The sequence below is a fragment of the Fulvia fulva genome, chromosome 8 (genome assembly GCF_020509005.1).
Source record: "Fulvia fulva chromosome 8, complete sequence".
Lineage (NCBI taxonomy): Eukaryota > Fungi > Ascomycota > Dothideomycetes > Mycosphaerellales > Mycosphaerellaceae > Fulvia > Fulvia fulva.
In genome coordinates this window covers 2,710,940-2,731,804 of record NC_063019.1, presented here as the reverse complement: position 1 = coordinate 2,731,804, position 20,865 = coordinate 2,710,940, and the positions used below count along the sequence as shown (strand labels likewise).

General features: G+C 53.9%; 12 protein-coding genes across 12 annotated transcripts; 7 read left to right on the top strand and 5 right to left on the bottom strand.

Moving 5' to 3' along the window:
- Positions 1-703: 703 nt before the first annotated feature.
- CLAFUR5_11291 (37S ribosomal protein S12, mitochondrial) lies at positions 704-1,278 on the bottom strand (the record flags this gene model as incomplete). Its single annotated transcript, XM_047910439.1, has 2 exons — positions 704-769; positions 826-1,278. The coding sequence occupies 2 exons, from the start codon at positions 1,276-1,278 to the stop codon at positions 704-706; spliced, it is 519 nt and encodes a 172-aa protein (XP_047765733.1).
- A 335-nt stretch (positions 1,279-1,613) lies between these two features.
- CLAFUR5_11290 (Polyol phosphate phosphatase PYP1) lies at positions 1,614-2,541 on the bottom strand (the record flags this gene model as incomplete). Its single annotated transcript, XM_047910438.1, has 3 exons — positions 1,614-2,241; positions 2,294-2,370; positions 2,422-2,541. 3 exons carry the CDS (start codon positions 2,539-2,541, stop codon positions 1,614-1,616), a joined length of 825 nt encoding a protein of 274 aa, XP_047765734.1.
- Positions 2,542-2,736: 195 nt separating this feature from the next.
- On the top strand, positions 2,737-4,107 carry CLAFUR5_11289 (Sensitive to high expression protein 9, mitochondrial; the record flags this gene model as incomplete). The annotated part of the gene is made up of 1 exon (XM_047910437.1): positions 2,737-4,107. The coding sequence occupies one exon, from the start codon at positions 2,737-2,739 to the stop codon at positions 4,105-4,107; it is 1,371 nt and encodes a 456-aa protein (XP_047765276.1).
- Positions 4,108-4,955: 848 nt separating this feature from the next.
- CLAFUR5_11288 (uncharacterized protein) lies at positions 4,956-5,941 on the top strand (the record flags this gene model as incomplete). The annotated part of the gene is made up of 2 exons (XM_047910436.1): positions 4,956-5,171; positions 5,561-5,941. 2 exons carry the CDS (start codon positions 4,956-4,958, stop codon positions 5,939-5,941), a joined length of 597 nt encoding a protein of 198 aa, XP_047765275.1.
- A 625-nt stretch (positions 5,942-6,566) lies between these two features.
- On the bottom strand, positions 6,567-7,448 carry CLAFUR5_11287 (uncharacterized protein; the record flags this gene model as incomplete). Its single annotated transcript, XM_047910435.1, has 2 exons — positions 6,567-6,631; positions 6,695-7,448. The coding sequence occupies 2 exons, from the start codon at positions 7,446-7,448 to the stop codon at positions 6,567-6,569; spliced, it is 819 nt and encodes a 272-aa protein (XP_047765268.1).
- Positions 7,449-7,606: 158 nt separating this feature from the next.
- CLAFUR5_11286 (uncharacterized protein) lies at positions 7,607-9,508 on the bottom strand (the record flags this gene model as incomplete). The annotated part of the gene is made up of 4 exons (XM_047910434.1): positions 7,607-8,054; positions 8,159-8,346; positions 8,398-9,291; positions 9,353-9,508. The coding sequence occupies 4 exons, from the start codon at positions 9,506-9,508 to the stop codon at positions 7,607-7,609; spliced, it is 1,686 nt and encodes a 561-aa protein (XP_047765267.1).
- A 568-nt stretch (positions 9,509-10,076) lies between these two features.
- On the bottom strand, positions 10,077-10,568 carry CLAFUR5_11285 (Peptidyl-prolyl cis-trans isomerase-like 3; the record flags this gene model as incomplete). The annotated part of the gene is made up of 1 exon (XM_047910433.1): positions 10,077-10,568. The coding sequence occupies one exon, from the start codon at positions 10,566-10,568 to the stop codon at positions 10,077-10,079; it is 492 nt and encodes a 163-aa protein (XP_047765270.1).
- Positions 10,569-11,309: 741 nt separating this feature from the next.
- On the top strand, positions 11,310-12,643 carry CLAFUR5_11284 (Arrestin family protein 1; the record flags this gene model as incomplete). The annotated part of the gene is made up of 3 exons (XM_047910432.1): positions 11,310-11,387; positions 11,466-12,350; positions 12,401-12,643. 3 exons carry the CDS (start codon positions 11,310-11,312, stop codon positions 12,641-12,643), a joined length of 1,206 nt encoding a protein of 401 aa, XP_047765269.1.
- Positions 12,644-13,861: 1,218 nt separating this feature from the next.
- On the top strand, positions 13,862-14,611 carry CLAFUR5_11283 (uncharacterized protein; the record flags this gene model as incomplete). The annotated part of the gene is made up of 1 exon (XM_047910431.1): positions 13,862-14,611. The coding sequence occupies one exon, from the start codon at positions 13,862-13,864 to the stop codon at positions 14,609-14,611; it is 750 nt and encodes a 249-aa protein (XP_047765272.1).
- A 733-nt stretch (positions 14,612-15,344) lies between these two features.
- CLAFUR5_11282 (Serine/threonine-protein kinase nrc-2) lies at positions 15,345-17,953 on the top strand (the record flags this gene model as incomplete). Its single annotated transcript, XM_047910430.1, has 5 exons — positions 15,345-15,368; positions 15,491-16,670; positions 16,723-17,022; positions 17,073-17,481; positions 17,533-17,953. 5 exons carry the CDS (start codon positions 15,345-15,347, stop codon positions 17,951-17,953), a joined length of 2,334 nt encoding a protein of 777 aa, XP_047765271.1.
- A 438-nt stretch (positions 17,954-18,391) lies between these two features.
- On the top strand, positions 18,392-18,780 carry CLAFUR5_11281 (DASH complex subunit dad3; the record flags this gene model as incomplete). Its single annotated transcript, XM_047910429.1, has 2 exons — positions 18,392-18,538; positions 18,610-18,780. 2 exons carry the CDS (start codon positions 18,392-18,394, stop codon positions 18,778-18,780), a joined length of 318 nt encoding a protein of 105 aa, XP_047765274.1.
- A 663-nt stretch (positions 18,781-19,443) lies between these two features.
- Positions 19,444-20,511, top strand: CLAFUR5_11280 (E3 ubiquitin-protein ligase; the record flags this gene model as incomplete). The annotated part of the gene is made up of 5 exons (XM_047910428.1): positions 19,444-19,644; positions 19,800-19,921; positions 19,973-20,295; positions 20,350-20,427; positions 20,477-20,511. The coding sequence occupies 5 exons, from the start codon at positions 19,444-19,446 to the stop codon at positions 20,509-20,511; spliced, it is 759 nt and encodes a 252-aa protein (XP_047765273.1).
- Between the last annotated feature and the right edge of the window lie 354 nt (positions 20,512-20,865).

Genomic DNA, 20,865 nt, shown 5'->3' with positions numbered 1-20,865 from the left:
TCAGATTGCTTGAGTCGCCGAAGTAAAGTTTACTGGGACTCATCAAGTCGAGCAAGTGCTTGCTCAAACACATGCCGTTCACAGTTCACGGTCCAGGATGTTGAACCGGCATGGCCATCATACCGGGCCTGCTGACTTGACTCGACTCGAACGGAAATTTCTGACGAGAAAGGCCATAAGTTTGACTGAATCGAAGCTGTCCTCGTTGCTGCCGATCGCGTCAAAGCCGCGGCAATTGTGTCTATGTACATAGCTTACAAGTCGAATGCTGATGCTACCGTTACACAGGGTGTTCATAATCCGTCGATGCGGTTCCACGTAGTGCTTGTGCAAGCTGTGCTGCCTCTCGATGGGCGTCGTTGAAGTACATTTCTGCGATTGTGTTCGTGCCCGAATCTGTCATCGAACCATGGCCAGTATATGTTTGGACGCTGCAGTCAAGTAGCCGTGGGATCTGGCATTGCCACGGGGCGAAAATACCGTGAACATAGGCCAAGACTGCCCACGGTACGACCGTGACTTTCTCCTGCTGTGCTTGCTGCACTAGCATCTGTACTTGAAGGCATCTCGCTGACAGGCTGCCCAATATCTCTCAGATCGACCATTCTGTTCAAAGGCCACCGTACGATGCCTGCTGTTCTTCTCTCGAGGCGCGAACACTGCTGAAGGCACTATGACCTCTTCAAGACGATTCGCAGCGCGATCAATTCGTCTTCGGCTTCTTCGTTCCATACTTCGATCGACTCGTAACCCGATTACCAACACCACCCTACACCACATTAGCACATCCATCCACACCCCATCCCCAAATCTTATCGAACTCACCAAATCCATAGCCCCTCTCACCAGATGATACTTCACGCCCGGACAATCCTGACTTCTCCCACCTCTCACAAGCACAACACTATGCTGCTGCACATTATGTCCCTCACCCGGAATATACGCCGTAATAACATTCCCACTACTCAATCTCACCCTCGCAACCTTCCTCTCTCCCGAATTAGGCTTCTTGGGCTTCGTCGTTCCCACTCGCAGACACACGCCTTTCATCTCTGGTCTATGGTTTCGCGCCAGTTGGGGTGATGTGGGTTTCCGGGCGCGTTGGCCGATGCGGCAGCCGCGGAGGACTTGGTTGTAGGTTGCGCGGTGAGGGATGCTCGAGGTGAAGGAGCGGGTCGCGATTGTGGGTAGGCGGAGGAGGGTTGTCCGGGGCGCGAGGAAGGTTGTTCGCGTGGGAGCTGGCAGACTCAGGAGGGAGGTTAGGAGTTTGGAGGCCATTGTTGTGGTGCTGTGGGAGTGGTAATGGTGATGGGGAATGGTGGGTTGGAGATTCGAGATGGCACTTGGAGGAGGATTGAGCTTGGACTTTGTTCGGCAAGGTGGGCCGTGATCCGTTCTATAACATTAAGGTATCTATCTGTCTGCTCTACTCCTTCCCAAGATATCTTTTTGCTCACACCGGAGAGAGGGATATGTGGCGACGCGTGAACGTATCTCTTCTATTCATTGTCGCTTGCGTTGAGCGCGACCCGGCGTCACAGCCGGCTAAGTTTGTTCTATGTCTATCATCTCCGGACCATGCAATGCAGCACCAGCACATGGCTCCGTATCTTCTACAAAGGCTTGCCATTGACACCAGCAGCACCACTCTTATAGTCCTCCCAGCCTTGCTTCGCAGCATCATGGACCGAGATGTCACCAGCCACAATCTTCTTCACCACGGAATGGATATCATGCCAATCCTTGAAGACAGTGAAGGGCACGTCCTCCTTGACACAGTATCGAATCAAGTCATGGCCCTGCTTTGCAAAGAGTAGATCTGTCTCCTTGGCTGCTGACAGGTCGCTAACACCATCGCCTGCGTAGAACAGCGTCGGTCTCACATCCTTTGGCAGCTGTGCGTAGGGTCGCAGTGTCAAGGACTTGTCATGTCCGAAACTGCTCTCATCGTGGTACTGGATCTGCCAGCCGCCTTCTTGATCAATCGACTTTCCTGGTCGGGCCTCTGCCTGGTTGCTGATGATATCGAGCTTGACATGGTCAGGTCCGATGAGGTTCTTCAAGATGGCCCGAATGATAGGCTCCATGCCGGAAGATACAACCACTGTCGGGATCTCGTTCTTCAACGCCCACTGGAAGTACTCGTTGAAGCCAGGGTCGAGCTTGATGTTGGAGACCAGGTAATCGATACACTCTGGGAATGGCTTGGTGACGGAATCCATCATCTTGCGGAAAGAGTCCCTCGCGCTATGTTAGCTGCCAGTCGCAGCAATGAAGCTGAGGTGCCATTTACCGGAATGTATCCTTGGCTTCGAGCACATCGCGGTTGCCTTGTCGTCGCTTGTCGCCACCGAAGCCAATGTTGTCGGTCTGGCTTATTGGTCAACCATGTCCTACCTTTTAAAAAGTTATTCACCATACCATGAAGTCATTGCTATCTTGCAATGTGATTGTGCCATCGAAGTCCGTGAAGAAGATGAATTTTGGGTTCTTGAACGGCTCGTTCATGGCCTTAAGGTCAGACACTGGTGCGGACACCATCTTGACAATCAAATTCGGTGTATTCGGTAGTAGGCCTGTGCAAACAGAATGTAATTCACGTTGACAGTTTTCTGTTGCTGATCATGCGGCTCTGCGACTTTTGGTGAGCCACCATGTCGGCTAGAGAACCTTGCAGCCGGCAGATGTTGTCGTTCCCGAGTGAAACTCAAGTCGAGCTCTCAACCTGCATCAAAGATGGACATTGTGCGGCCAAGTGCCCGTGTTGGTGTCGAGATATCGAGATGGGCGTCGAGAGACACGCGGACAGCCTTCTCGACAGCGACAAAGGCTTGGACTTGTGTACAATGTCGAAGTCGATTGGACGCGAGGAGGACTTGGGGTGGAAACATTGAGGGAGCTGCAGTGTGGAAGCGGCAGTTCTCGAGCACATTCCGACGTCTGGACGACAAATCGACTGAGACGAAGAGGCCGATTGAGCCCGTCACCACAACAGCTGAAGCTGAGACTAGATTACCGAAGGACAAGGTCGAGACTGAAACCCACGAAACGAGCACCCCAGCATCGTCGTCCACCACTTTGCCTTCGCACACGGCAAACAAACGATCGGAGCTATCGCAAAGGACGTCAAAGATACTGGACTCCCTACTGGCAAGAGCTTCGTTGGCGAGCCAGCATATAAACCAGTATACGGGAACAGACTACTCTGGCATCGAAGCACTTCGGAAGGAGATCATCGACCAGGAGCAGAAAGTCAGGAGTCTGCACTCAGAAGTGGAAGACTCAAAGTCACGGCATCATGAAGCATATGCGAAGCAGACGTCAGCACAACGAGAGATTGTAGCTCTGCTCGAACGCAAGTCCTCCTGGAGTCCATCAGATCTGGAAAAGTACATGAGCCTTGTGCGGTCCGAACATTTGAATGATCAGGATGTACAAGCGGCGAAGGATAATCTCGCAAGCGCAGAGCGGAGCCTTGAGGATGCGCGGAGTCTTCTTGAAAGGTTGGAGAGAAAGCAGTATCACGAAGAGCAGATTTGGAGCGACACCATTCGAAGAAACAGCACATGGGTGACTTTCGGTCTGATGGGGCTCAACATCTTGCTACTGTTGACGCAGATCGCCATCTTCGAGCCGTACAGAAGGAAGAAGATTGTGCGAGAGATGCAAGCTGCGCTGGATGAGAGGACCTTGCATGCCAACCCAGCTATAGAACCTAAAGCGGCCGAGAAGCAGGCTGGCAACGCGACTCCTCCCAGTGATGCCACATCCGAGACAATTCTGGCAGTGACCTCCAGCACGTCGAACGAAGTTGTGGCCAAGGAGACACTTGCTGCTGGAGAGGTGCTGCCTGCCGAAGCGACGGATGTGGTGGCTGCTATTCCTACGCCATCAGAGGTCGTTCAGGACGTAACTCCAGAATATATCGCGGCTCCGATCGGTTCCAAGGAGAACACACTGGAGGCATGGCAGGAAGCGTTTCGAGATCTGTTCAGCGAGCGGATCGTGCAGCTGCGGAAGGTCGATGTTACCAACACTGCACTTCAAGGAGCAGCTGCTGGCGTGGCTGTTATGGGTATACTATTTGTACTGCTGAGGCCTCACTGAAGATAAGTTTCAAACTTGCAGCACTGCAATGCAGCATGTCGGCCACTGAGTCGGCACAGCCGGAAACGGCCTTCGGAAGTGATCGGTCTAGTGAGCATGGCGCCCAGCGACGGGGAGACTCTTGGTCACCTTCAAAATGCTTCTCATCAGTCGCCGTCGTCTTCCGACTAAAATCCTTGAGCCTCGACATCTCCACACAAGAAAGAGCGGAGTTGTTGTCAGTGCCGCAGCGGGATGGCGACATGACACAGCGCGACACTTCCGGCTTGGCCATGCAGGTACGAAGGCAGATGTGGCACATCCAATATCAAGCTCAACAACATATCCTCTGTCGCAGACGCTCAACTCACGTCGAATAGTCGACGCAACAACAAGTGAATTGTCTTGCTCCATCTTCACACGAAGGTAATTCATCGGACAGCAAAAATATCCATGACCCGATCTCGTTGTCTCGACCATCGTGGCTCAAAACGTACCCCTGCTATAGATCTTTCTAGCGTTCAGGTTTCTGCCGCCTCTGTGCGCTATGCCACAAGCAGCTGCAGAGCAATCTTAATATACGACAAAACGTCCACGAACACGTCGCTGACTGGAGGACGCGTGCCGTAGCGCTGCTCCTCCAAGGCGAATGTTATATTCTAGGCAGGCCCCAGTGCCCCAGATGCTGATACTCTCTCCCTTGCTGTTGTAACCATCACCACTGCTGTCTGCTGCTGTCTTCTCACCACGCTCGTTCATCAACTTCTTCGTCAGTCGCTACTACTTAGGAAACGTTTCCCACGACCGAAATCTATACCCTTACGAAACCTCATCATCAAACACCACTACCACTCCAAACCACAGCAAAAATGAAGACCTTCAGCATCGTCCTCGCAGCCGGCCTCAGCGCCACGGCCGTCGCCCAGAACGACGCAGCCTACCTCTCCTCCGTCGCTGCCTCCGTCTCCGCCCTCGTCGCATCCCTCTCCGCCAACGTCGTCGCACAAACCTCCGCCGCCGGCTCCGGCAGCCCAGCAGACTCCAGCCGCAACAGCGCCGCCTACGCCGCTGCAACCTCCGCAATGGTAAGCTTGAAGTCCAGAATCTCTGATCCTTGTAAAATTGCAAGACAATACAGCGTCTGTCAGCATCGGAGTAACATCTTTACTTTGGCGTTCGCAGTGATTGCGCCGGCCGATTCGCTATGATCCTGGTTTTCGCTGGGATAAGACGATCTGCACTAACAAAAAGTGTAACTCCGCTGCTGACAGACGCTGTACAGCGTCTGTCCGCATAAGAGTCACAAGCGTTGCCGAACATCCCAGCCAACTCCAGGATCGCAGCGAATTGGTTTGTGCTCCGAGCGCGGCAACTAAAGGCACTTGTGACTCTTATGCGGACAGACGCTGTATTCTGCAAGCTTGCGATCAGACCACCACGATCAGTCTTACTAATCCTTCTTCGCGTTTTCTAGGGCGCCCAGAGCTCCATCATCGACGCCGCTCTCTCCAGCGTGTACGTCGCTCAATCGATCGCATCCGCCCAGATTGCGAGCATCACCGGCCAGGCTGCGACTGCGACTGGTGCTGCGCGCTCTTCGCTCGCTGCTGCTGGATCTTCCGCATCTGAGGTTCTCGCCTCGGCTTCCAACGCTGCTGGCGCAGTCTCCTCCGCTGGCGTGTCCGGCATGTCTGGCATGTCTACTGGCACAACTACCCGCCCATCTGGCACTGGCGCCGCTCAGTCTGGCTCGTCTACTGGATCTTCCGAGGCTTTGGCTGCCGCTACCCACGCACCAATGATTGCTGCTGGTGCCGTTGGTGCCGTCGGCATGGCTGTTCTCGCTTACTTGTAAGCGCAAACGTAGAAGGGCGATGGTATAACGGATACTGGTGGCCTTTTTGACGAATGGACTTGTGCATATATGTGTGTACATTTACCAGGTGCAAATGATCCGGCAGAATTCGGTTTATCAATTTTCAGGAAGGAGTCACCCGAGTTCGGAAAGATATGCGATGTTGGCTGTACGCAGCCAGTGAGTGTATGTATGCGAAAGCTTGTGTAATGCGTTATTGACTGCGAACGAATCTTCTTGCTTCTGGAGTGCAGTGGTGAGGTTGCTTCTGATGAGTACCTACATTCCTTGACGACTGCCACGTGGAATGCGCCGCGTGGAGGCAATGGTGACCACCTTGTTAACTTGGAGGAGGGCTCACGGCCAAAGAGACGACCGCCACAGTCCCTGAGAACGACCATAGCATCGGCTTCCTCGCAATCATGGGTACCTGGGAGCCTGATAAGCAGTTGAAACAAAAGCCGCACGAAGCGCGTGACTATGCCTTAACGGTCTCAACACTCACCCATCTATCATGATGATACCTTCCTTCTGAAGAGATAACCACTCTGCGGTACAAGCGGCGATGTTTGGCTCCAGATGCCTCAGTGCTCGACGAAACTGGTATGGATTCCACGGCTCCGCGTCAAACCGGACTTGCATGTTCCCCCTGGGCATAGTCTGGCTCAGCCGTGTCGTCGAGTGAGCGATCTCTGCATCGCAGATCCAGGTGTTAGTGCTCCGCACGCATCAGTGAACGCGCAACAGACTTACACGGCTGCAGATCCTCCCGCATGGCCCTCAGACCAGCTCCATTCATCCATCTCGTCTCAGCGGTATCGAGGTCTGGCCGAAGGAGCAACTTAACGTAGATTGCATCATCATTGACCTCGATCTCGCAGGACTCCAACTCATCGCAGATAAAGTAGACTTCGTAAATAGCTTCCTCGATTCGGCCCAAGTCGTCGTCGTCGAGCATGTTGTAATGCGGAACGCTGTAGTGCACACGCTGTAGCAGGTGCTGATGTTCGACTGGTAGCGACGCAAGCCATGTGGTGGCTTTCCTGGGCCTGAACCTCGAGTCTTGGTGCCGGGATTCGGCCTGCGTGGGGACACCCGTGAGATCGAAGGTCGTGTTGCCGCCATAGTAGCGCTTGGCCGTCTCCCTGCTGCTGCGATTGATCTGAAGGGCGATCGGTGGGCGATACTTGTTCGTGATCTTGACCACTCCAGTCGGAGTCTCGAGGACGAAGTCCAGGATGCGATTGAACAGTTCCGGCGCAAGTGCTTGGACGCGGGCGTTGAGAGCCTTGTCGGTCTTGTTGTTCATTTCGGTGATGAACTCCATGGTGATGGTGGATGGCGGATGTGTTGTTGTGCAGTGGGTGAGTCGGAGTGGGCGTAGAAAGAACATTGAAGTCGCGAAGCACGCGTTTGCTCGGGAAGCAGAGACGTCACACGCGCTCACATGAAGATCCACATATAGGGCAGGTGCGATCACAAGCAAAGTCCGGAATAAGTGGTGCATACGGCTTAAGGTAGCTACCTTTACATTGTGGCTTCCACTGAGGCAAGCCTATTGCTAGCTCTGCACCCACTACAGAGAGCGTTTTCACATACACCAACTGCTTCATGAGCAGTTGCGGACTCCTGATGTCAAGCCCGTGTCCATACGAGCTGGCCAATCTAAGCCGCCTTGCTGCGCTTGCGACCTCCACCCTTCTTCTTACTCGACGGCTCGACAAGATCCGCAACAGAGGCATCGGCCACGTCAGTTCCGCCACCATCGGCTTGTGCTACGACCTTGGCCTCTGACTCGGGCATGTTGAGCGACTTTCCGCCCATGAATGCAACATCTGCATTGCCACTCAAGGCGACAGGCTGGAGAATCGAGTGCTCTGGTCCGAAGCCTGCTTCCTCCGACAGCATCTGAGCCAAGTTACGCTCGAGCTGTTGATCTGCTGCGGTCATCTGTTCTGCTGGAACACTCTGGTGATCATACAAGCCGATCGCTGGTAGCATCACTCCGGAAGCTGTCCACTGCTGGTTGTTGTCCACGGCTGCGGGCATCATGGAAGGTCCCTGGCTGTTCATCACGAAAGCGGACTGAGCATGCTCCTTAGACTTGTTCAGCCTACACACGGAAGACTGTTAGCTATACTCAAGAACCGCACGGCAGTGAGTGCTTCAGTGGATGGTGAGAGTGTAGAGGGGCGGTGTGCGCTGTTCACTACGTACCAGTCAAGCCGATTGATGCCGCCTTGGTAGCTGCGATAAACTTGATCAAATTGGGGAAGCTCGCCCATCATCGCCTGATCGGTCGCGGCGATGTGATTCTGCATCTTCTCCTGGCCATTTCCAATGCGGATGGAGTCCTGCTCCTCTCGCGACACCAGGTGGCCCACACTTGGCTCATAGACAAGATCCTGCAAGAGCACATCAGTGGTAAACTCGGAAAGCGACTCGGACTGTCCTACCATGCCACTTGGGATCTTCTTGACGCTGCCAGATGCAGCTGGCTGCACGCCTGGAACCGTGGGGTTGCCATCCTCATCGAAGTGTTTGCATTTCATGTGTCTCTTCTTGCAGGGCGCACATCGCGTCACGGTGCGGCGAGGCTTTGGCGTAGCCTTCTTCTTGCTTACTGGAGTTTGTTGCGCGTCGACAGAACCGGGTGCGGGCGACTGGGTAGCGCTATCAGAGCGCGGCTCTTGCACATCTTGTGCCATTGCCAGCTCGCCACGCTCGAATCTATCGTGCATGGTCTGGTAGACACCAACAGTCTGCTCTTGGCCGGTAGACATCGGAGGATCAGTGGCAGATGCTGGAGTTGGCAGCATAGTCGGTGAACCTTGGCCGTGCTGGTCGATGTGCTGCAAGTTACTGTAATCGAAGCTGTTGCCAGTGAGAGGAGCAGCTGTGGAGCTGGATCCTGGCGCATTGAGCTCGTTGTTTGGAAGATACTGATGTGCGGCGGGAGCTGCTGTATGTTGTATCGGACCGGTCATGGTCTGGAGTGGTGGCAGGACTGGCCGCGCGAAGTATGTGAGCACATCGGTCTCGCTGTGCTGCTCGAGCAAGTGGAACGCCTCCTTGACCGCATAGAGCTTGATGTCGCGCAAGAGCTGTGGGTGTACCTGTTCGACCTCGCTGGCTGGAGCGACGCGAGGCTGAACCATATCGCGACCACTGTTTTGGTTGCGCTGACGCTTTGCGCCCACCTGCTCGTCTGTCCTGGCGCGAGGCTCTGGATCGATGGGACAGAAGAAGACCATGTGGCCATACTGCTGGCAACGCTCGCAGTGCCTCAGCTCCTCCTCGCATGGCTTCGGGAGGTGCCAGGAGTCGCAGTTATGACAGAGCATAAAGTACTGGCCAGGCGTCAGCCATATCAGGCGGAACGACGGACACCTTGGTAGGGGTATGACTTACGCTGTACTTCTCATCCAATTGATGTACGCTGCGCGGGCAGAAGTTGTAGGTGTGGCCCAAGGCGCGGCAGATGATGCACTCCCGTAGCTCCTTCCTGCACTTGATGGCATGCGCGCCGAGGTGGCAGTCACCGCAGTTGTGGCACAGATCCGACATGGTTGTCCGATCCGTGCTGTTGGATGTGTTGACGTTAAAGTGTGTCAAGGTGCGTCGGCGCAGCGATGTTTCTCTGAAGGCAGGAAAGGAGCGTGTGAGGAGAGGGGTGCTTTGGAAGTGAGCTGGAAGCCGTTGGAGTGGCGTTCCAGGATTGACCGAGCGACTTCACCTTACACAATGAACGATTGAGAGACAATTGGAACTCTACTTCTCTTGATCACTCCACTTCACATTTGCGTGAGGGCGCATCTCTATCTTTGGTTGGCCCGCCATCGAGCCGTGGGGTTCGTCCATTTCGTCCACCGCCTGCTTCCTATCCGATCTTTCAGCTTGAGACGGAGCGCCCCTGAGCATCGTCTACTGCTGCAATTCTCCATACCACAAGTACTCCGAGAAGGAGCTCTCGGCAGCGCGTGCCCGTGACTTGACATGTACGTCCGCGCAGCAATGCGTATGCTATTGCAGTAATTGCATGATTCGGCAGTTCTTGCTATCTCAAAGGCTTCCTCGAGTGCCCACGCCGTGCACCAACTGATGTCGCTGAATCCTTCAAGAGGTACCCATAGTTTCATCGCTCATCTGCCAGGGGATTTGCGTGTATCTGTACTGTCTCGATCTTGATAGCCTCCTGGGGTCTGTTCTTCTTGTCCACCGTGATCTCCTCCATCTTATCCAGCACATCCCAGCCCTCCAGCACCCTGCCGAACGCGGTGTTCTTGCCGTCCAGATGTGGCGCTGCAGCGAGCGTAATGAAGAACTGACTGCCATTCGTCCCGGGCCCCTTGTTTGCACTGCTCACGATGCCTCGTGCATGGTGCTTGAGAGATGGCTTGATCTCATCTTCGAACAGTTCTCCATACACAGATTTTGACTCTTTCGTGCTGCCTGATGCAGGGCTTCCTCCTTGCACCATGAAGTTTGGGATCAAGCGGTGAAAAGGCGACCCATCATATCCTCCGCTGGCGCACAACGCAAGAAAGTTATACGTCGTCTTCGGACACGCCTGGCAGAACAGCTCAAGCTTGATGTCGCCCAGGTTGGTGTGTAGCGTGACCGACATGATCGGACGGAATTTGCGATACTGTCACACCACGTTCGCGCCTACCTCTTCCTCAGGCTGATGCAGCGTGAGACAGAACCTAGTCTTCCAGGCCCACCAGCTCGGTATCTTCTGCAAGATGGAGTCAGAGTCAGCCGGGCCGGACAATTGCGGGCAGCGTCTCACTGGCTGAAGGCTCCAGCTGACTTGTGCTCGGAAACCTAAGGTGACGATGAGCTCGTCGCGCAAGTGCTGTTAAGGCAGACAAGGTTCTCGGCGGCGGGATCTCCACGCCTAGCCGGGGTCGCAGAGCCAGCAGCCTTGCACCACATCACCAACAGTCTGGACCGTCACGTTGTGCTTCAGACGACATCTGCCAACAAGCAAACTCTTCAAGCTCAGCGCCCATCTCTACCCGAACTACAGTGTTATAGCGCATTGCCATGCTCGAGCCCCAAACGTGCATGCTTTGACAGTCAGCGACCAATCCCCCTCGCACCTCACGATACACCAAGCTTGCCTCGCGCCCATCAGACCATTCGCTGCGCTGGTTCGCACACGACGACGCCCACATACGTGCGACTCTAGCGCCTCGAGATCTTGCGTTTTTTGTTAAGCCCAGCGCCACACGAATCATAACACAACCCATCGAGGTGGAGGCGGCGCATCCACAGCTGGACTGGGCTGGGTGTCTACATGGCGTAGCTCCTATGCCGACAACAAAGTCACATACAATACGCCTAGGCGCGCACATCAGCAGGCATGGCTGCCATGGTGAGGGTGACGGGCCCACCCAATAGCAACTTCCTCGTGGGCTATCCAGGCATATCGGCGACATTAGTGAGTGACGTGAGCGCGGCAGAGAGATAGTCAAGCTGTCTTTGCGAAGAGCATCATGCTGACCAAGTCTTCAAACAGCCACGGATAGAAGGCAAGGTCGAGATCCGGCCAGCAATAGGGTGGACAGCGCCAGTGAACGTCTCCCTTGTCACTGTCTCACTACAGCGTCGCGAATCGATCCTCGCCAATGCGGACTCAGTGCTTCGATCAGCGGTATCATCGTCGCGGAAGGAGATCACAGATATTGTGGGCAAGGAGATGCTCTTGTTTCGATGTCCGCCCGGGAAAGAGTTCGAGCCAGTCATGTGCATGGACCTACCGTTCGTCATATTCATACCCTACGGCAGAGGAGGAGAGGAGATCGCGAGAAAAGTACCGCCTGCATCTTTACAACTGGACAAACGCGCAGCGGAGACATTCTACGAGATCGTGGTAACAGTACAGCAAGGACACCAGGAACAGAGGAAGTACCCATTTCCCGTGCCCATATCACGATACGATACGCTCAGCACATTCGGCATGTACAACCGACCGGAAAGTGCAGAACAGGTGGCAGACCATTTGGTAACATTGGGCATCAGCTTACCGAGGTGGAGCTATGGACCGCTGGATCCTGTGTCGGTGTACATCAAGCTTAGTCCGAACCCAGACTGGCTGAGCAAGGCCAAGCGAGTTACGATACAAAGCATCACAGTCGGCATAGACGAAGAGATCATCTTCAACCCGGAGGGTGATGAGCCGAGCAGAAAAGTCAAGACCTTGGCGAAGCATCAGCAGTCTGTTGGTGTGAAGATGCCGGAAGCTGGATACTTTACGAATCTTGGTCTGGTGTTTCCTGCCCGAGAGCTACGAGATAATGAAGGCGTTCTACCGCGGCCGAAGAAGGAGTACCCAATGTATGCTGTTAGCAGCTTCACGACGACTGGCACGCTGTACAAGATCGAGTACTATCTTACAGTCAGGGTGAGTGATTGTGCTAACCATTACTTTCGCGCTTGCTGACCTTGTACCAGGCCAAGCTATCATCAGCACGAGATATCCTTCTACGGCAACCGATTGTCGTTTGTCCATTCGACCATGCTGGATGTAAGGAAGAAATGGAAGCCATCGAACAAGCAGCAAAGGATGCAGCTCATATATCTGCTGACAACCCGATGCTGCCCGCTGCGATGATCATCAAGGCGAACGACCCAAATGCTCTACGAGCACTGGGCATATGTATGCAACAAGGCCAGCGGAAGCCATTGATTGAGTGAGAGAAGATTGGAGATCGATCTTTCGACACACCTGCTGGCTCATACACGGCTCGACGCATGCTCTGCACCAAGGAGGCACTATGCGAACCATGTTACAGGCGTCTTCCAGATGACTTACCACGGTGTCTATGGTATACCGCTCTTATGATTTAAGGGCAGCTAGCGAGCTTACCATCGCTCACTGAGCACGGGAGCATACGCCAGCAATCAATGCTGCCCTCTAAGCAAGCGCATACAGCAGCGCACACTGAGGCGCACGACGCTACGACCAAGCACGACACACGACATCGGGGCAAGCCAGCGAAGCGCAGCTCCACACATTATTGCAGCAAATTTAGGCGTTCTTTCGATTAGGTGGACATTGAGGTCTGGATACCCATTTGTTTTTGATCATTGCACTATTGGGCTTTGAGGTTAATGGGAGAGTCTGGACATGGGACAGGCATCCCAACCATGTGGCACAGTTCGCCTTTGGCGTTCGCGGCGGGCGGGCGCTGTCCCCACCCTCATGCATGGCGTGCGCGCGAAGCACAGCACAGCGCGAACAAGTCCTTTGAGGCAGAGGCAGAATCTTTGTATATTGTTGCAATGGTGAGAACATTGCACTTTAGATCCTTTCGGGACATTCTCATGTTGGCTTGTGAGAGTTGAGGTACAGTCACATCAGCAAGATCATCAGCTGAGCTGTAAAGTGTGCGGTATGCGCTCGCTCCTCGGTCTGTACTCCGGGCATTTGTACTACTCCAGTGGAGATCTTCAATGATAAAGACGGGCCGAAGAGGTTCCCGCTCCACTCGAAAGCAGGAACGCCAGACATGACTTTGATATCGAGGTGACTAGCAAGGATTCTTGCAGATACACAGGGGCGCGCGAGAACGCCTCGCTTATTGATTGCTTTCGGCATCAATCGGCACACGCCTATCCATGGCGGGCGGGCGGACGGTAGGATTGTGGTGGCCACGTGCTGGGTGGCTAGGCACGCGACCACACCACTCACTGTTCATATGTGGGCTGGAGGCCGCGTGATTGAGGTGGGGAATGTGGTGTGTTGATTTTGGAGTTCTATTCTTTGCATGTGCTGGAGTTGTGGTTTCGAGATTCACGAGCTTGAAGCGAGACTGGATGCATTTAGCACGGATTCACGACATAACTTGTGGGAGAAAGAATACTGCCAGTGGCGACCAGGATACAGCCATCACTACTGCCATTTCAGCAACCATGAGCCATACCATGGATATGATCGAGGTCCAACATGGCGACAGATCCGCCATCCTCGGAAGCTACCTCGACTTTAGTATGTCTTCCAAAACGCCGAGAGACAAGCGAACTCCACGCAGCATTTTCTCGGGGTGGTCATCATCGTCCAGCGAAAGCAGCGAGAGCCACGATGGCGATCACCATGCTCTGCATCAGGGACGCGGTCAAGAACAGGAACCGAGGACGCATCCTGAACCGAACAGCAAAGCCGCAGAAACACCCTATCATGATGGTGACCGACTGCCTCCTTTCAGGCGTCAGTCTCACAACCTGGAACCCGACCCCTTCGCCGCCGAGTTCGCCGCAGCGCCACGCCATCATAACCATGCGATGTTCTCGAGGTCTGAACGGCGAAAGTTGCAGCGTATCGAGACCTGGGCGCAAGACGTGGAAGCGCAGACTTTGCGGCGACCCCTCCTAATCGACAAAGACCAGCCGATGCCCACATACATGGCCTTTGACGCTCGGGACAGGCAGTGGGTGTTCAGGCAGGCATATTCAGATGCTGGCAGCGAGCAGTCGAGCAGTTTCAATAGCATGCTTGCCAGATTCGGAGTGCGGCGATCGAGGAGTGGTGGCCAGAGAGAGCGGGAGCCTATTGGATGGTGGTGGCCTTGGGTGATTGTGGTGTTGCTGGTTTTGGCTCTGGTTGCTGGTGCTGTGTATGAGATCACTCAGCAGCAATACAGCGATGGGCCAGATTTGGCGTGATGCCCGACCGCGATGGCCTGCGTCGAAATATGCGCAAGAACGCAAAGGCATGTAACAGTCCCAGGAGCTGCTAGGCGTTGATCGTACAAGCCGTCATGAGCTGGAAGGAGTCTACGGGAGACGAAAAGCTTGTAAGATAGACATGACTTTATGAGTGTACGCTTTGGTAGATAAAAAGTGATACTTTACCTGTGCTTCGACATCAGGTCTCACCATGCCGTCTAGATGCAGTACATGACCGGTGGTGACAGGAATAGCTGCGCTTCTCTAATCTCCCTGCCTGGTGTTGCATCGCGCTGCTAAGCTCGCTGACCCGAAAACAAGTGCAGGCTGAGCAGGAGCGATGAAGTCGCTGCAGAGTGCAGACTTCACATCTGCAGTCCGGATGTCCGAGCATCGTGGCGATTGGCTTCGGAGTCAAAGCACAGAGTCGCACCGGGCTGCGAGCTTGTTTCACGCCTGAGCGGGCGAGCCTGTCGTGTCTGCGAGTTTCAGGGGGAAGTGAGCCGCCGCGACAAAGCGGAGTTGTCGGATCGCCTCCTCGCCTTCAGACGGCTGCAGTGGACGTGGTGCGCTTGGCCGTCGCCGTCGCGTAGAGACGCTCTCGCAGTGACCGATCAGGTGGCCGGGCAACTCGATGGCGAGCGGTCGCTTGTGATGACAGCGACAGGGAAGGTCCAGGAGATGAGTGGTCATAAGCGTGGCAGGAGAGAGCAACAAATAACAAACGTGCATGTCTGGCTGGACCCTTGGACTTGTAAGTGCAGCACTACCTTATCCAGCATTGAGGCTGAGTCGTGCGGTGCAACGTCACCAAATGGACATCAGCTCAGCAAAGTGTCGAAGAAGCAGCCATCAACAGATTGTTGACAACACCAGTTGAATCTCGACGGGATCCGCCGCTTCGGCAAAGGTCCAGACGCCACACACGTTGCTGCATCCCTCACCTGCACAGCACTGTCCAGTGTAGTCGCGGCTTATCTCCCAAACAGACCGTGCTCACAGACACTGAGACTAAAGCTTGCGAGCAGGAATCCTCACCTCGCCTTACCATTGCATCCTCTCCACCAGATACGTTTCCTCTTCCGCACCAACATCCACACATCCTGGCTGGCCGACGTTAGTAGCGGCGGGTGCAGTTGCATCACCGCCAGCATGCCTTCCGCTGTCACATCCGATCCCACCAACAAGCGAGTCTTCAGCGGTGCGAGCGTGAACAGCAATGGCAAGATGAACAACACCACCGGCCAGAAGATCAAGAACTTCTTCCGCATCAACAGCAGCAAGCACGACGGCTCCCACCCTAACTCCGAGAAGGGCTCGCTGCATGGCGATGCTCAGAACGATGGCTCCAGGACACCTCAATCGCAGCATAACAAGAGCAGCCTGCGTAATTCCCGCTTCATCCCACACATAGCACGCACCAGAAGTACTACCGTTGCTTCTGAGGGGAACCCGCTGGACGATGGTATGAGCCCCACCGCACATGCGAACCCGTACTTCCAGCATCAAGGCCCTCCTGCATTGCGACACCACGACGACAGCAGTATACCGGGTACCCCTCCTGACTCACCATCCTTGTCGAAGAAGAGCACGAAGAATGGCAATGGCCAAGATGCTCATGGTTTAAATGGGAAAGAGGAGCTAGCCAGAAAGTTGAGAAGGGTCGCCAGCGCACCCAACGCACAAGGTCTGTTCAAGATTAGTAAAGGCAGTGGCAGTGGAAGCGGAGACAGCAGACCAGACACAGCGGAACAGGATGCTACCCCGCCGTCTAAGGTTGGCCAGCATAGTAATGCCAGCGCTTTGAGCATGATGGAGACTGTGCCTACCAATGGCGACTTACTGCCAGTGCCTGGTATCAACGGCCCCGTAACACCCGGGAAACTGCGCAACAGTATCGCATTCAGGAGGACATACAGCAGCAACAGCATCAAGGTCCGTAATGTGGAGGTTGGCCCTAGCAGTTTCGACAAGATCAAACTCATTGGAAAGGGTGATGTTGGAAAGGTATACCTGGTCAGAGAAAAGAAGAGCACGAGACTATACGCTATGAAAGGTAAGCGCAGCTCAAAGTTCTGGCTCAAGTGTCCAGCTAACAGCATGTGCAGTCCTATCGAAGAAGGAGATGATCAAACGAAACAAGATCAAGCGTGCACTTGCCGAGCAGGAGATTCTGGCCACGAGCAACCATCCTTTCATCGTTACCCTCTACCATTCCTTCCAGTCTGAGGATCACCTATACTTGTGCATGGAGTACTGCAGTGGAGGCGAGTTCTTCCGAGCGTTGCAGACGAGACCGAACAAGTGTGTAGACGAAGATGCGGCACGTTTCTATGCAGCAGAAGTGACCGCAGCTCTGGAGTACCTGCATTTGATGGGGTTCATCTACCGAGATCTGAAGCCCGAGAGTGAGTCCACCACCCGGTGAAGTGCTGAGGAAAATACTGACGTTGTACAGACATCTTGCTCCATCAATCTGGCCACATAATGCTTTCGGACTTCGATTTGTCCAAGCAATCTGATCCGGGAGGTGCTCCTGGCATGATCCTTGCTGGTGGGCGCAATGCGAGTGGTGGCATTTCCAGCAACCCCAACCCCAGCAATATGCCAACGATCGACACCAAGAGCTGCATTGCCAACTTCCGGACGAACTCTTTTGTCGGTACGGAGGAATACATCGCTCCCGAAGTGATCAAAGGATGCGGGCACACGAGTGCTGTGGACTGGTGGACGCTTGGTATCTTGATCTACGAAATGCTGTTCGGCACGACGCCTTTCAAGGGCAAGAACAGGAATGCCACTTTTGCCAACATCTTGAGGGACGAAGTGCCATTTCCCGAAGGATCTGGAGCGCCCAATATTTCCAAGTGAGTGTTGAAGTACCCGTACCACATGATTCCGCTGACATATACACCTAGTCTTTGCAAGTCGCTCATTAGAAAACTGCTCATCAAAGATGAACTCCGTCGACTCGGTTCGCGCGCAGGAGCATCTGATGTGAAGACGCATCCATTCTTCCGCTCGACATCATGGGCATTACTTCGACACATGAAGCCGCCGATCGTACCTAATCAAGGTCGCGGCGTCGACACTATCAACTTCAGAAATGTCAAAGAAAGCCACAGTGTCGATCTCGGGAATGGTGCTGTGACTGGCATCAACAAGGGCTTCGCTACGCCTGCCAGCAAGATGAAAGGCGTGCCTCTCGACTCTGGACTTGAAACTCCAGGAGGCGAGATTGCAGATCCGTTCGAGGAATTCAACAGTGTCACTTTACATCACGAGGGCGACGAACACGCTATTATTGATGAAGAGCCTCACGGCAATGGTCATCGGTAGCATTGGCGCGCGAGCACAAGGAGGGGCGACGAGGGCTATAAGCTGAACTGCCTTGGCACCCATAAGACATGCTGAACGGCACTTCGTATTGTGGCCGAGTTGAGAGAGAGAGAGTCGTATCGCATTGAGAGGAGCATTGTAAATATTGCACAGAGGGACGGCGTTCACGGAGCGGGAGTTTGATCGTGACGAGGCCGATCGGCGGGACCTTGGGCCTTCATTTACTGACTGACCGACTGAACGCATGAGGACGAAATGAGACAGCATTCTTTCCATCCGCCGTATCTATTGACGCAGATCCCTTTTCTTTACCTCTTGCACTGAAGATGTTGGTGATGTCATTTCCCACGTGACACCGCGAAGTGCGTCTTAACAAGCGCGACTGACTGTTTCGACTTCATCCAACACAACATACTATCAAACGCTCAAGCTGCCACAATGGACGACGACATAATAGACTACGGCCCCAACACTCCAAACCCTCGCGCGAACACCAACAAGCCTGAAGACCCTGAAGACAGTCTCACGCCTCTTGAGCAGGAAGTTCTGGACGAGTATGCGAAGCTTGTTGGCAATCTTGATGATGTATGTCAGCGAAGCGAAGCGAGCTCAAGTCTACAGTGAGTGGGGAGAAGCAGTGCTGACATTGACCATAGTTAAGCAACGTCCTGTCAGACTTGGCAAGCAAGCCCTCGGCGGAGATATTGGATGCGTTGAGGGGTTTGGAGAGGAAGACGACCACGGTGTTTACGCTGTTGAAGGCGAGTGTTTATTCGATTGTGTTGCAGCAGGAGATTGCGGATGGGGATGGGATTGGTGGGGAGTAGGGGTGGGAGTTTATGGTGAGTGTGGCTTGAGAGTTTATGGTATGTCCGAGTGCTGACGAGACGACAGCGTGAGGTATGGTATGTGGCGTTTGGTAGACGGTCTTAGCGAAGATACCCATGGCGTTTGGTGTATTGTATGTCGCTATGATAGCGATACTATTCTCGGTCAAATGGAATTGAAGCTAAGACCTCGAAATGAGACAGTGAGGCAAGACTTTCCATGAACGCTAGACACGATACAATGTGTCACTACTTGGACGGCTTCACTAACATGCGACACATGCATGTCTTGACACCTCACCACTCGAAAAGATGAAAAGCTGTGTGCCGGCCACTTTCCCAACGAACGACATATCTCCCCTGTTGCAACAAAATCAAGGAGCCACGATGAACAATCTTCCTTCACGAGCAGCGCTTGAAAATACGCATCACCAAGCTGTTATCCTCGGTGTACAACGAGTAGCTGACAAGCACCTCACGAACGGGACGGCCAGTACGCGATTCCGATATCGAGTGGGCGTTCACATTGGAGACACGATCTGTGAAGGGCATGTTCGTGTTACACGTGATGCCCTGGTTGAGGCTCTTACCGCATGCCCTGACTATTCGGCGCCTTAGAAGTACTATTGGCCAGAGGAGCAGTACATGCGCCGCGAGGCAAAGATGGGGGCCTTTAACAAGCAAGGCGAAGGCGAGCACCACAGACATGACGATATATACGAGCTATCTGTGCAGTACGAGAAAGGCTGTGCAATGCGAGGCTGGCTGTGGATACCTCGCAAGCCAGATGGCATCTCATCCAAGAAACGCAAACGCGAAGCTGAAGCTGAAGCTGAAGCGGACCTAATCAAGGCTACCAAACAAGTGCGGCAGGGTCCACCGAGGCAAGTGAAGCAAAGCAGGGCCAGGCACTGCACTGCACTGTGTGCGACGACACGAAAGGCACCGAAGCCTTTCCTGCACGCTTGAGTCGTACACACTCGCACGACCACGATGTCTGCACTGACTGCTGGCAGCAGTGGCTTATTACGCAACTGAAGAATCGCGCAACAAGCAATATCAAGTGTGCACAAGCTTCCTGTACAGCCATCTTGGTCGGTTCAGAAATTAGCAGCGTGGCGAGATCCGATACTCTTGAACAGTAAGTGCTCTGTCAAGAAAGTCTCTCACAACGATACTAATGTAGCCATAGGTACCGAGAGAAGGCAACACAAGAGTACTTCAAGCAATACCCAAACTACATTGAATGCCCGAACGCCGACTGCACGTATGGATACATCGTCGAGCAAGGTGACTCTTCGATCTTCAATTGTCGCGTCTGCCTTGTGCAGTACTGCATGAAATGCGTGGTCAACTGGCACGACGATGAGACGTGCGAAGACTATCGGGCTCGCATCCGAGCCGAAACTGCTGGCGGCGATCGCGCAACGAAGAAGCTTCTCCGCCGTGAAGCGAAGTTGTGTCCCAGGTATAAGGCTTGGATACAAAAGATTAGCGGTTGTGACCACATGACATGTGAGTGCCCGAGCTACTCTCCTTCTGTCATCTTGGTGCTGACTGATCTTACAGGCAAATGCGGCTTCGAGTTCTGCTATGTATGCCTGGGTGCATGGGATGGCTTTTCCCGTGGTGCTCATCGACCAGACTGTACGTGGCTTCACTTCCAGTGATGAAGGATCGTTGCCTTTGCCAGTAGGCCGGATCAATCATGGCAGCTGGTTTGAGGACTAGTTGTCTTGCAGAAATCAAGAGCGCCAATAGACGGTACGGTATAGTCATCGGCTGGGGACTATAGCACGCTGGGCTTGGATTTTCACTTGGTCACTTCGATTGTCCACGGATATGCATGAGATTGACTAGCGAGGTGGTCGAAATTGACTTAGATCGACTACTAAGCCTTAGCATATGCTGCCCTTATGTTGATCTGTATCTATCTGTGACATCCGACATTCTCAACCAGAACATGCTATATGTGAGCCCTTCCGTCATAGCTCTTTCCTACTGGCTGCGGAACCCACTCCGACCCTTGCACGTGGCATAGCACTAAACAGAGCAACATCGACGTCTCTTCACAACTCGAACTTC